Source organism: Medicago sativa, chromosome 7 (assembly GCF_051527215.1).
Source record: "Medicago sativa cultivar Bolivia chromosome 7, Bolivia_mono, whole genome shotgun sequence".
In the NCBI taxonomy this organism is placed as follows: Eukaryota; Viridiplantae; Streptophyta; class Magnoliopsida; order Fabales; family Fabaceae; genus Medicago; species Medicago sativa.
The window spans coordinates 76,872,986-76,886,306 of record NC_140755.1 but is presented as its reverse complement, the minus strand read 5'-3'; the positions used below and the strand labels follow the sequence as shown (position 1 = coordinate 76,886,306).

The window sequence follows — 13,321 nt, the reverse complement described above, 5'->3', positions numbered from 1 at the left end:
TGAACACAGTAGTTACTAATTTACATTGAGTCTCAAGGTTCGCTGCAACGTAATTCTAAGAGGCATAGAATAATTTGTCTTTTTGTTTGATATGTACAGTATAATTACTTAAAACCTCTTTAAATTAATAATTATTAATTTATCGATAAATTAATAACTCTCTAAATTAATAAATTTCTCCGGTCCTGACATTATTAATTTATAGAGTTTTAACTGTGTATATATGTATATTTGTTTGTATGTGCACCGAGATCATGTATTTGTGATTGTATCTAAACCAGCATTGCTCGTCAATTAAACCATAAGAATTTGACTTGAATGGCTAAATTATAGTTTAATAAATATTATTTTTCTGTCTTATGTGGTCACAAGACTAAATGTAAAACAGAGAGAGGTGGAAATATGTTGAGTATAGATAGGCTTTGCAAAATCTAAGTTTGTCAAGTAAAAAAAATACATATAATTGTTTTCTCTAATTTTATTTTGCACAAAGATGGACAACCTTTAAGTATTTGTTTTTGTATTAATAATTGACTAAATACCCAAATTCATCATTGAATTTGCAAGGACCTGCTATATTTGTCCCCCAATTTTTTGAAATACCAAATTAGTCCCTGAATTTGACAGACGTCCATCAAATTCATCCCTCCATCCAATCCCTCCGTCAGTGAGGCTAACGTGTTGTCCTGAATGTTGTGTTCTGATGTCCACGTGTCATCCAGTCATCCACGTGTACAGGGACCAATTTGATGGAAACGTTACAAATCTCAGTTTTAATTTTTCACTTTCAATTTTTTCTGTTTTTCCTCTTTTACCCTCTTTTAAGGATCGATTTGATAGTAACTGTAATAACTTAAGAACTGGTTTGATTGAAAATTTTAGAAATCTAGGGACTGATTTCATCGATTTTATTGCAGGGAGTGAGTACAAGGAGGTATGGCATGAGATGACCAGTTATTTCAACTGAGAAGTTATTAGAATGTCATATCCAAGTTATTGGTCATCCGGTTCCACTCAACACTAATTCGTGGAGTTTATCCAAACCCCAAATTTTCCAAAGAAGTGATGATTGATGCCTGATTAAATTATGCTTTTGAAAAATGTAATATTTAGACTTGTTTAAATTATGTCCCCTAGTGCAATATGTATGACTTATGACTTGTTAATGCATCATAGTTGGGTTGTTTTTTACCCATGTAATGTTCTTGCACTTGTAGTGCAATGACTGAATTATGACTTATTTGATGGTATAATCAAGGATCTAATTGTGTCTCTTTACTTTTTTTACTTTGTTCTGCACATATATGCACCAAGGGTCACATTGACATCTGTTTAAATAATTCAAGGACATATTTGATTGTATTTTCATATAATGCAGGGATTGATTTGATACTTAGGCAAATAATTTAAGGATTAATTTGATGGAAATATTTCGACAGAAAGATTGCATTCATTCATCTTCAACCTCTTTTCATTACAACAATACACATACCTAGAACAATACAATAGCATGTTAAACAACTCAAACAATCAAATTATGACTATCAAATACTTAATCAACCTAACCTCACTTCCTACACAGTCAACTTTGTCCATCAACCTTGCCCTCCAAACCTCTTTGTTGCCACTTTCCTTAGGCTTAACCATGGACTGAAACTTCTCCATCGATCTTTCCTTTCTTCCATGACCAGCACCAATTCCATTGTTTTTAAAGTAACCTAGTTCTTCAGCTAGGGTTGGAAATGAGCCGAGCCAAGTCAGACTTGTCTGAGCTCGACTCGATAAGATTTGGTTCAGCTCGAAACTCGGTTCGAGTTTGACATGAACTTTTTTTTCAGCTCGAGTTCGGCTCGTTTAAAGTTCACGAACAGTTCGGTTCGGCTCGTTAGGTTCAGTTTGTTTGCTTGAATCACATAACTCAAAAATTAAATATTTTTCTCAAAAAAAAAAGTCAAAACGTATAGCATCCAAACTCAAAAATCCATTTTAAAAAATGAAAACGGAGAAGCATACACTACAAAATGTCCGCTTAGTCTCTAAATCGCTGTACTAAAAAAAATCAATATAGCTACCACAACAAGGACCTGAAAAACCAGTCTGCAAGCGTAATGTGAGAAACTAGAATTACATGGTGCAAGAGGGAAGAAAAGAAAATGGAACACTTTCCAAACAATGGCAACAACTTAGGTTGAAGAGAGATGAAAATGGTAGATAATTTGTGGATATGACATACCTTTTTAGCAAGCTTTACAGATTGGTTTTTAGAATATTTAAGTTCATAGTAGTTAAGCCAATTCAGTTTTTTATTCTTCTTAGCAACTAGACGAGAGAGTTTCTTTGCATTGAAAACAAAGGAGAGCAAAAGTTTTTTGTTTTTGTGGACAATTGGACATGAAAAGGAACCAAAACGTAATGATAATGGAGATTGGAAATGAAATTGGAAATTGCAAAAGTAATAAATGGGATATAATAAAGTTAAAGTTTCTACTTCCTAGGATTATTTTAAAAAAGGAACAAAAACGTTTAAACTCTAAGGTATTTATTTAAAATATTTAATTAATTAATAAATATAAAAAGTTTTGAAAACTAACGAAATAACTATTTAAGTATGGGAAATGTTAACTTGTACCCTCAAGACACACGTTAATGATTCAAATATAGAAAAAACTTATTGGAATATGTGTATTGCATTCAATATTTAACTTTTTAATAATTTAAATGCACAAAATTTTAGAGAAAGTTTCTTCTTTTAGCTTACTTAACATGTGCCCTAAGGGCACAAGTTAACACTACCCTTTAAGTATATGAAATCAATTATACATAATCGAGTCAACTCATGAACCAAACGAGTCGAACTATATATAACTCAAGTTCAGCTCATTTAATTAACGAACTTAATTTTCAGATCAAGTTCAGCTCATTAGGTTCATGAACCAAGCTCAACGGACTTATTACCGAGTCGAATTTCGAACTACACTCGAGTTGGTTCGGTTCATTGCCAGCCCTATCTTCAGCTTTATCAATCCAGACAAAAAATTCACAATTCTCAATATCATCTTGTACAAAGAAAATTCAGAATTAGTAGAAGTTAAACAAACCATTCTGACATCATGCAATAATGGTTAAACAAACATTTGGTAGAGGGTAAACATACAAAGGCCTTCCTTGGTTTTTGACAGTGTTGGCTTTTCTTACATCACATATTCTAGGACACTGACATTCAAATACTCTCACATCACCATTAAACATAGAGTTTGAAGAGATGAAGACCGGCTATTATAGTTGTTTTATCCCATACGCCCACCATCATTTCTGAACACCAAAGCTTGAACAATTTTTGGAGATTTTTGGATTTCGAATTCAATCAAAAAAATTAGGTTTTGAAGTATTTTGAATCGGGGAAGAACGTTGTCATCAATTAATGGAAAAAATTATTGAAATTTTGAACTCTAGGTAAATTATGAAATCAGGGTTCCAATTTTATAGATTTGGGCAAGAAAGAGACATTGGGAAACGATTATTTTTCTACAAAAGTGAGTTTGAATTTTCTGTAAATCAATCAATTTGTTCCTTGTAAATTTTGTCATTTTCAGCCAAATTAGGTCCTGCTTGCGTGACATCTGACATGGCAAGCCTTATGAGAGGTTAATAGTACACGTCACCTCCGTTAACAGGCCAACATAATAGATGGACTGATTTGATTGACATTTGGTAAATTCAAGGAGGAAATAGACATTTCAAAAAATTTGAGGACGAATTTGGCTGGTCATTGCAAATTCAAGAACGAATTTAGATATTTACTCATTTATAATTATTAAAAAGAGAAAAAAAAAACTAGTTTTCAATGAAAAAATGAATAAACTATTTTAATTCCTTTACTATCACTCTATCTTCAACTTAATTCTTAAACTATATAAATATTGCAATGATTGATCTATAAACTTTTTGAAATTCGTCAATTTAATTATTATCTATTAAAAAAAATTATCATCTATCAATTTAGTTTTTCATATTTCAATATCAGATACTAAACTAAGGAATCTTATATACCTCAAAACTAATTAGTCAAAAAAAAAGAAAATATACCTCAACACTAAATTAAAATAGGACTAACAATTTAAAGATTAACAATTCTCTCAAAAAAAAATTTAAAGATTAAAATTAAAATTGATATTTGATACTTATTTAAAAAAAAAAAAAAAACTGCACGTGCATGCGATGTCCGTGAATAGCACGCACGCTTGGTTCGTGCCAAATTCTCAAACACGCTCGTCCCCGCACACACGACACGAGCGAGAACCCTACCCTCGTGAGAATCGCATGCTTCACTCGCACGCTCGCTCCGGCAACACTTCACCTCTTTCTCGCCGCCGTCATATCACCGGAGCCGCCGTCAACCTATCCGTCTCTCAATCCTCCTAGATCTCTTTCATTCTCCGCCGATCTGTCCTTGAACTCCACTACTCTCGCCGGGAATTTCGGTGCACGACGGATCGACGGGGAATTCGTTGATTTGATCATTATCTCAATCTTCAAGGTAGCATTGTACTGATTGTTATGTATCTACGCGATTTTTTTATCACTATCTAGCTTATAACAAATAACTTATGAGCTAGCTTATAAATATGAAATGATATAGAAAAGATATGTTTAATTAGTATTTAATTTTTTTATATGTAAAATTGAAAGAAAAAATGATAAATTATAAGATTTAAGCTATAAGCTAATTGAATTAGCTTATCGAAATAAGTTATAAGCTGGTAAAAATAAGTTACAACTTCATGAGAAAAAAATGTAATTAAACAAGTGTTTTTTTGTCCTATAAGCTTATAAGCTGTTAGTTTAAAATCTGGCATTGCCAAACAGAGCCTTAGGAGATGAGAGAATTATTATTTATGTTGAATTGAGTTGTGATTTACTGATTTTAATTAAAAGGTGTCCTTTGATATTTTCCTCTTTTTAGAAAAGAAAATTGTCTATGTAAGCTTAATTTAATTTATGGAAAGAGTATATTACACATGTGGAATTAATTTAGACATGATTTTTTAGGTTTGAAATGGAGGTTGTTGGTAAACTTTTGGTAAACTTTGATTGGTTTGACAATCTACAGAATCAGTAGGATATTTATCAGTGTTGTCAATTGCGGATCACGGAAATTAGCGGTTTGTTCAAATTCCGCCTGCACCACTACATCAGCTATTTAACAACACCGATATTTATACATTAAATTATATTACTGAGGGTTCAGATTTTGGTATTATGGCAACTGATATGCAAAGGCTGGTTGGAATGGGTGAGGATGATGAAGAATTGGGAATGGGTATGAAAGACGAAGACGATGAGGATGCCGATTACGACGAAAATGGAGGTGAGCATGGAAATGTTTCGGGGATGGTAGAGATTGATGGTGGGAGTGGGATGGGAACTGGAGCCGGTGACAACAGGTTTCAGCAACACCACGAGTTTCAAGAGCAAGCAGGCACTCCTGGTGGAGGCAATCGAAGATCTAGACCGGTAGAAGAGAAAGAGAGAACAAAGCTAAGAGAGAGGCGCCGGAGGGCTATCACTGCAAGGATCTTGGCAGGGCTGCGCAGGCATGGCAATTATAATCTTAGAGTTAGGGCTGACATTAATGATGTCATTGCTGCTCTAGCAAGGGAAGCTGGATGGGTGGTTCTTCCAGATGGAACTACTTTTCCTTCAAAATCTCAGGTAATTATTTGTCAAGACTTAAACTGCATTATTTGATTCCGAAACTAAATGTTAGTTAGATTTGTACGGGTTCAAGTCTTGGAAACAACTTCTTGTGTAAAAACAAGGTAGGGCTGTGTACAAAACACCAAATGGTGGGACCCCTTCCCAGACCCTGCGAATGCGGGAGCTTTAGTGCACCGGGCTGCCCTTTTTTAGTATGCATCTTCTGGCGTCATTTGCTGTTTCTCCATGAAAGGAGGGACTATGGCCTGATCATTTTTTTCGTCCAGTTGTTTATTCTTCGAAAAACCCTATTCAACATTTGTTTATGATAGCTCTATTGTTGAGAAAATACTTAATTTTTGATGTAGTGTGGACATTAATTATTTGTACGTTTCAACTTGTTATATAGTTTAGTTCTTGGCTTAGTCAAGTCAAACCTATTTGATATTTTAAATGTCTTATTACCACTTTGTATCTGCAAATCTTATTACTGCTGTTTATCTGCGAATTTCAGTTTTGATAAATCTCAGAAAAACTCCCACATTGGAACCTTTTCTTCTCCACCTTACAGGGACAGATGCCAGCTGGTGGTAATTCTGCAGTTGTTACTTCATCATCATCCCATGTGCCTTCTCAACAGCCTCCATCTGTTTCCCTCAAGGGAGTTGCTTCTGGCTATGGGAGCCCTTTAGACTATAATGCTTGTCCAATGAAAGATGTTTTCATACCATCTCCATCTCCATATGATCTGTCCTCAACTTCCCGATCTCAAACATCTATGGTGGGGGATGGGGAAGCGCAAAGAGACAATCCTCCCTTGATTGATGGTTCAATAGATACCATTAGTGAGAAGCAGGTATTTAATGGAGCTGATTGGCCTCTTCTTGATCTCTTTTAGAAATAAATGTTTTTATGGTTTCTGTGGTGATATGGTGATGGAATGATCTAGTGGATACATTAGTATTTCTTTCCAAATAAATATCAAAATTTTACTCATTTATTTTAGAAGCAGAACATGTTAAATTGACCTTTAATGAGTAAAATGTGTATCGAAAATATAGCATCTTACTTGCTTTGTGAATTTTATATGGACTGTCGTTGTGACCCTCTTGATTTCTTTTATATTTTCTTCGACTTGATCTGCCAAATTTGATAGACACATTTAAAAGGATAAACACATGATTAAGGTTCATGAGGGGTACATCATACAAATTTAAGGAAAGTTTATGTTGTTTAAGCATAATGGATCCTGAGCTGGTGACGACCAAGGTGGACTCATTTGGGGAGGAGAATATAGGAGGGAAGGATAGATAGTGTATGGTAGGCATGAATTTAGAGGAAAAAGTTGAATGGCTTTAAGCTAGAGGAGGTTCTGTGCGTTTTCTTAACTCTAGATTTATCTTTTATTTTCTCTATTTTCTGTTCTCGTAAGGGCTAATCATCACAGTTTTTATCAGTAAAAATCAGTCCCTATAGTTAAGAAAATTTGAAATGATATCCCAAGATGAATGATTATCCAAAAAGGGATATTCTTCCGTTTTATTTTGCATATAATTTCAAAATATGGTGCCTTTAGAAGGTAAGTCTCTTGGCATTGTTTACATCTTTTTATCCTTACAGATTGCTGACATTCCCCCCAGATTACCAGAACGTGATTTTGCTGGGAGCCCATATGTTCCTGTTTATGTGATGCTACCGGTAAGCTATGATTTTACTCTTATTTTTCATTTTCTATTAAGTCCTATTTCTTGGTTTCTTTAATTACTCGTAGTAAATAGTTATGCTTAATTAATATGTTAATATGTTGATGTTCTCAGTATATATTTTGGATTTTCTTTATATGATTATCTTGTTGGAAATCACCTATACGCGTCGATTAACATTATGTACCATATTCTATTTATATTGTTGACAGTTGGGGGTGATCAATATTAAATGTGAGCTTGTTGATCCGGATGGTATACTAAAGCAGCTGAGGGTATTGAAATCAGCAAATGTTGATGGTGTTATGGTTGACTGCTGGTGGGGAATAGTGGAGGCACATGCTCCTCAAGAGTATAATTGGAATGGTTACAAGAGACTCTTTCAAATGGTGCGTGAGCTTAAGCTTAAGTTGCAGGTGAGTTTTATACGCTACTTTAATCATCGTGGGTTGCTCTCTTGCTGATTCAGTCTGGCTTTTAATGTGAATTATCTCATATACATTTGGGTAGGTTGTCATGTCTTTTCACGAATGTGGAGGCAATTTTGGTGATGATGTTTGTATTCCATTACCCCATTGGATTGCGGAAATTGGTAGGAGCAATCCAGATATTTTTTTCACTGATAGAGAGGGAAGACACAACCCTGAATGTCTTTCCTGGGGAATAGATAAGGAACGTGTTTTGAGAGGTCGGACTGCTGTGGAGGTAATAACGACGTCATAATACGATTACTTATTGTTGTTTGCTTTTGTTGCTGCTATTGTTATTAACAACTATTGTTGTTGTTGTTGTTATTACAATTTACAATTGAATGCTGTCAGAAAGAAATGGATTTTTGCTTATGCTTAATGAAAAGCCATAGTGTAGACATCTGTAAACCGAGCTTGAATTAAATCATGATGGTGAAGGCTTTAATCCATCCTTTATACATATTATGGTGTTAATCTTAAATCACCATTCCTCTGAATGAATCTATTTGGATCATTTATCAAATGTTTTTCAAGGATCCGAGAGGAGACATGGTTTCCTCTGTTATACCAAGAAAATTAAGGCATGCAATTTGTGTGTTGTATTTTTTTTAGGTTTATTTTGATTTCATGAGAAGTTTCCGGATAGAGTTTAATGAGTATTTTGAGGATGGCTTCATCTCCATGATTGAAGTTGGACTAGGTCCATGTGGAGAGCTAAGATACCCATCTTGTCCTGTGAAGCATGGTTGGAGATATCCTGGTATTGGTGAGTTCCAGGTAATTATTTTCTTAAATATACGTTTTTTTTTTTTGTTGCTTTCTCAAGTGTATTATAGCTGTTCTCTAAATCTGATAATTTCCCGATTCAATTTTTCATTGTGAATGCCTCCGTTGCTCAAATTTCTTTGTTTCTTGTAATTCTTTTAACCAAGAAAATCCTCATTCTGCTGAGCCTCAAAAATATATTTTTTTAAAAATACCTTGTACAGGGACATTTTCTTAAAAGGTAATTGTTTCGTTCTTTGTCCTCCTTACTTTCTTCTATCACATGCTTTCATTGGCATTTTGTTTAGGACTGGGTTCTTCATTCAACATCTATATATAGGGACAATTGTTTGTTTGTTGGTGTTAGATAGTGTATATGAGTGAGTTAAATGTTCATTGTTTGCTGCCGTGTATTGTCACAGACTATGGATCTATCTCTGTCTCTTATTCTTCACTTATAGTTACTGATGTGTTTTTTGCCTGTATGCATACATACACTTCAGAGGCTCAAATACCTTCTTAACCTATTTGCTAATCATCTTTCTCACCTTTGTGCAGTGCTATGATCAGTATATGTTGAAAAGTCTTAGAAAAGCAGCAGAAGAAAGAGGGCACACTATTTGGGCTAGAGGGCCAGATAATGTGGGTACCTACAATTCTCAGCCACACGAAACGGGTTTCTTTTGCGATGGGGGTGATTATGATGGCTTCTATGGCAGGTTTTTTCTCAACTGGTACTCTCAGGCTTTAGTTGATCATGGAAACCGGGTACTTTCAATGGCAAAATTAGCTTTTGAGGGATCATGCATTGCTGCAAAGGTATGATAACAAAAAATTATAATGTGAATATACTTTTGTAATCTGTTAGAAAAAAAGCTTCTTGAATTATTTTCCGCATCATCATATGCTTAATGAGTGTTTGCTCATTCCACCTATTTGATTAGGGCTTTAGTAGTTGGTGTTTGTTTATGAATGATATCATTATAGAAAAGATGGTTGAATCTTGATTTAGGTGGTTTGGACATGTGGGGAGGAGACCTATAGATTCCGCAGTAAGGAGGGTAGATTAGATGGAGGATAGGCCAATTGCTAGAGGCAGAGGAAGACCAAGAAAAACTGTAGGCGAAACTATCGAGAAAGACCTAGAACTCAATTGTTTGGATAAAAATATAACATCGTGATAGAGTATTATGACGTCATTTGATTCATATAGCCTACCCCACCTAGTGGGATACGGCTTGGTTGTTCTTGTTGTTTGTTCTTGTAACGCCTTGCCAATTTTTCATACCATCAGAAGTTTCTAATTGATGGGGTCCTCCACTTTTGCTATTAATTTTAATGCTTTTAAGCATCATTTGTTGCACAAAACTAGCGCGGTGCTAGAAAATAATTTCTAGGAATGCATTTCTCAGGTGAAAATATCTTTACATACTTTCTCGATAATCTTCACAAAAACAATACTCGTAAACTTGTGAATGTTTTGTTCTTGAACAATTTATCCTTGAACATTATTTTCCCTCAATGTAAAATATTTGACCTGAGTTCTTCAAAGTGAGCTGTTTATCATGACCAGGGAATTATCTTTAATAGACTGATATATCTTAGTAATACATTTTCATCGACAACGACCAAGAATGAATAGCATTTTCTGCTCAAAACTGAGAAACATATGAAAAATGTAAAATTAATGCTTGTCCCATTTGACTAGGAGTTATCAATTTGTAGGTACATCATTTTTAGTTTTTGCGGGTGTGTTGTGGCCTTGTGCTGTTGTGCAGTCTGTTTGATATATTTTAATTTATTATATACAGATATCAGGTATTTATTGGTGGTACAAGACTGCTAGTCATGCTGCTGAATTAGCTGCCGGATATTATAATCCATGCAATCGTGATGGCTATGCTGCAATCACAGCAATGTTAAAGAGAAACGGTGTTAACTTAAACATTGCCTGTGTTGATTTGCACACATTCAATCAACACGAGAGCTTTCCAGAGCCATTTGCTGATCCCGAGCGATTAGTTTGGCAAGTCAGTATCTAATCCTTGATAAAATTTATCTTCTATCTAATTGGTTTCTTGCATAAGCAATTACACTAGGAAGAACTTATTAGAAGATTGGTCTTTGTTGTTCTATTTTAGACAAATTTGGGATGTGCCAAATACAGTTACAGAATAAAAGTTGTATGATCTAAAATACACATTGTGGGTATGTATTGCAGGTGTTGAATGCCGGGTGGGATGTTGGACTACCCGTCGTTAGTGAGAATGCACTTCCTTGCCTAAACAGAGTTAGCTATAACAAGGTTTTGGATAATACCAAGCCCATTAATGATCCAGATGGAAGGCACTTTTCATCCTTTACATACCTGAGGCTCAGTCCACTTCTGATGGAACGACCAAACTTCATAGAGTTTGAACGATTTGTCAAGAGGATGCACGGTAAGTTGATGCAACAAAGTTTTAAATACATCTCTAGCCTCTTGTGAAAAAATTTGTTAAGGTGAAAATAGTTCCTTTATCTGACATTGATTAAACGAATCAAATTAGAAGAATGGAAGTCCCAAATTTCTCTAATGGGCATAGTCTAGAAGCTTAAATACTTTTTTGATTTAACTTTACTTGTATTATTGGCTCCAAGGGATAGTGTCCTTTTATCCCCATGCATTCCACATTCAGTTCCCAACCTTTTAACAGCTAATCATTGCATGAACCTTTTATCTGATTGGATTTGGCATCATTTTATAAGTAAAACGATATCAAATGAGTTTTAATATCAGTTAACAGTTGCTAGGTTTTAGGGTTGATGTCATGATTGTGTCTTTTCTCACTGCAGGAGAAGCTGTTCTTGATCTTCAGGTATAACAGGCAGAAAAAAAGAATCTTGTGGAGTTTGTATTTATAGTTCCCCCAACAAAGCGGTTGGGGTATTCTGATAAAGTTTAGGAGAATAGAATTGTCATTTGCTACAGCACATACCAGTTGTTAGTCAAGTAGTTGATTAGGATAGGCTTTTTTTTTTTTTTTTTTTAAATCAAACTATTCAGATTAGATTCTGGAGGTAATACTTGTCCATACATTGTAACTAATTGTGACATTTATTGGCTTTGGCTATGGCTACTACACAGTGATCTTTAAATGTTTTACACTTTGCATCAGTATAGTAGTATACTAGTTTGTCATTATCATATCATAGATTTGTTTTGATGGAGAGGATGCCATTCTATTTTGCAGTATACATTCAATTTGTGTCAAAGATGCATTTGATAACACAGATAGAATAGGATGAAATTCGTTCTCATTTTGCACTCTTAGAATCATTTTGAAACATTGTATGTGAGGGACTAAGTTGACATAATTTGAAAATAATGAAAGAACATCAAGTTTAAAAGGTTGATATAATGTGAAAATAATGAAAGAACATCAAGTTTAAAAATTTGTTTTTAGTGTATGATGCTAAGTCTTAATGATAAATTATTTTTTGAAAAAATCTGGGAAAAAAATGAAGTTTGTTATTTTAGGCGAAAACTATATAAGACATTGTAGTATCATCGAATTTTCAAAAAAATTAAGTTCATAATTTGGCAAATCAAAAAAATTAATAATTAACAATTAACAATTTTGAAATATTGGACATAAATATTCAAAACTTCCAAAAAACACAAATTCAAAAAAAATATAATAAAATTCATTAAGCCTCACCAAAACTAATTAGCCAAAAAAAATAAAAAAAAAAACTAATTAGCCCACGTTTCAATTTTTAGTCATCAAAGTGTTTCTCCCTTTGAAGATCATCATATTTTCGGAAGGTTGTAAAATTATGGTTCGCTCTTTACTAAAAAAATACACCCTCTGGTCACAAATATAAGCAAAATTTTGATTTTTAGATTCATTATTAAATGACGTATGTAGTCTTTATTATAGACTACATACGTCATTTAATGAGTGAATCTAAAAATCAAATTTTTGCTTATATTAGTGACCGGAGGGTGTATAGATTATGGTCTCTCTTTAAAAAAAAAAAAAAAAAAAACTGGCAAATTCTTAAAAATGGTTAATTATTACTTTTTAGCCTTCAAAGGTGTTTCTCCGTCAGAAGATCATGATATTGTTGGATAATTTTTTTTGGAAGGTTTTAAGACTATGGTAAATTTTAAAAGAGTTGATTATTATTTTTTTGGCTTTTTTAAATATACAACTTTACTTTGTTTAACTATCGAATCATATAAATAATGTGCATGCTATTTGAACAATCATTTTTCGACAATTTATGCGATAAAATAAAATATAATGACAGTGTAAATGTTGACACCGAAACCAATACGAGCAAAAAATTATTAAAAAAACTAAAAATGATTTTTGTCCATTAGACTCTCAAAATGGTTGTCTAAATGTATTATTTTTCTTTAAAAAATCATTATTTAAAAGAATAGGACTATTTTACAAGAAGAATGTAATATTGCAAGGTGAAAATCTAAACAAATATTCTGGAATCAAAATCAGAATCAACTTATACTACAGAGATATTTTACTTGCATGTTTTTTTATGTATTTTATAAAAAAACATAATCAACCTATATTGCTGATTTTTTTTTTTTTATGTATTTTATATAAACCAAAATCAACCTATACTTCACATAAAATATATCCATAAAAAACATATAAAATACACCGTCGGTGCACACAA

The 13,321-nt window shown here is 33.5% G+C and overlaps 1 protein-coding gene across 2 annotated transcripts; it reads left to right on the top strand.

The window, feature by feature from the left end:
• The first annotated feature begins 4,281 nt into the window (after nucleotides 1–4,281).
• Nucleotides 4,282–11,792, top strand: BAM7 (beta-amylase 7). 2 transcript variants are annotated; one of them, XM_085727435.1, is made up of 11 exons: nucleotides 4,282–4,537; nucleotides 5,111–5,712; nucleotides 6,269–6,553; nucleotides 7,318–7,395; nucleotides 7,613–7,816; nucleotides 7,911–8,105; nucleotides 8,483–8,647; nucleotides 9,194–9,454; nucleotides 10,447–10,665; nucleotides 10,857–11,076; nucleotides 11,471–11,792. In XM_085727435.1, exons 2-11 carry the CDS (start codon nucleotides 5,260–5,262, stop codon nucleotides 11,497–11,499), a joined length of 2,109 nt encoding a protein of 702 aa, XP_085583561.1. In that variant the 5' UTR covers nucleotides 4,282–4,537; nucleotides 5,111–5,259; the 3' UTR covers nucleotides 11,500–11,792. The 2 variants fall into 2 exon arrangements, with proteins under 2 accessions (XP_085583561.1, XP_085583560.1); XM_085727434.1 differs by having other exon boundaries at nucleotides 5,050–5,712.
• The last annotated feature ends 1,529 nt before the right edge of the window (nucleotides 11,793–13,321 follow it).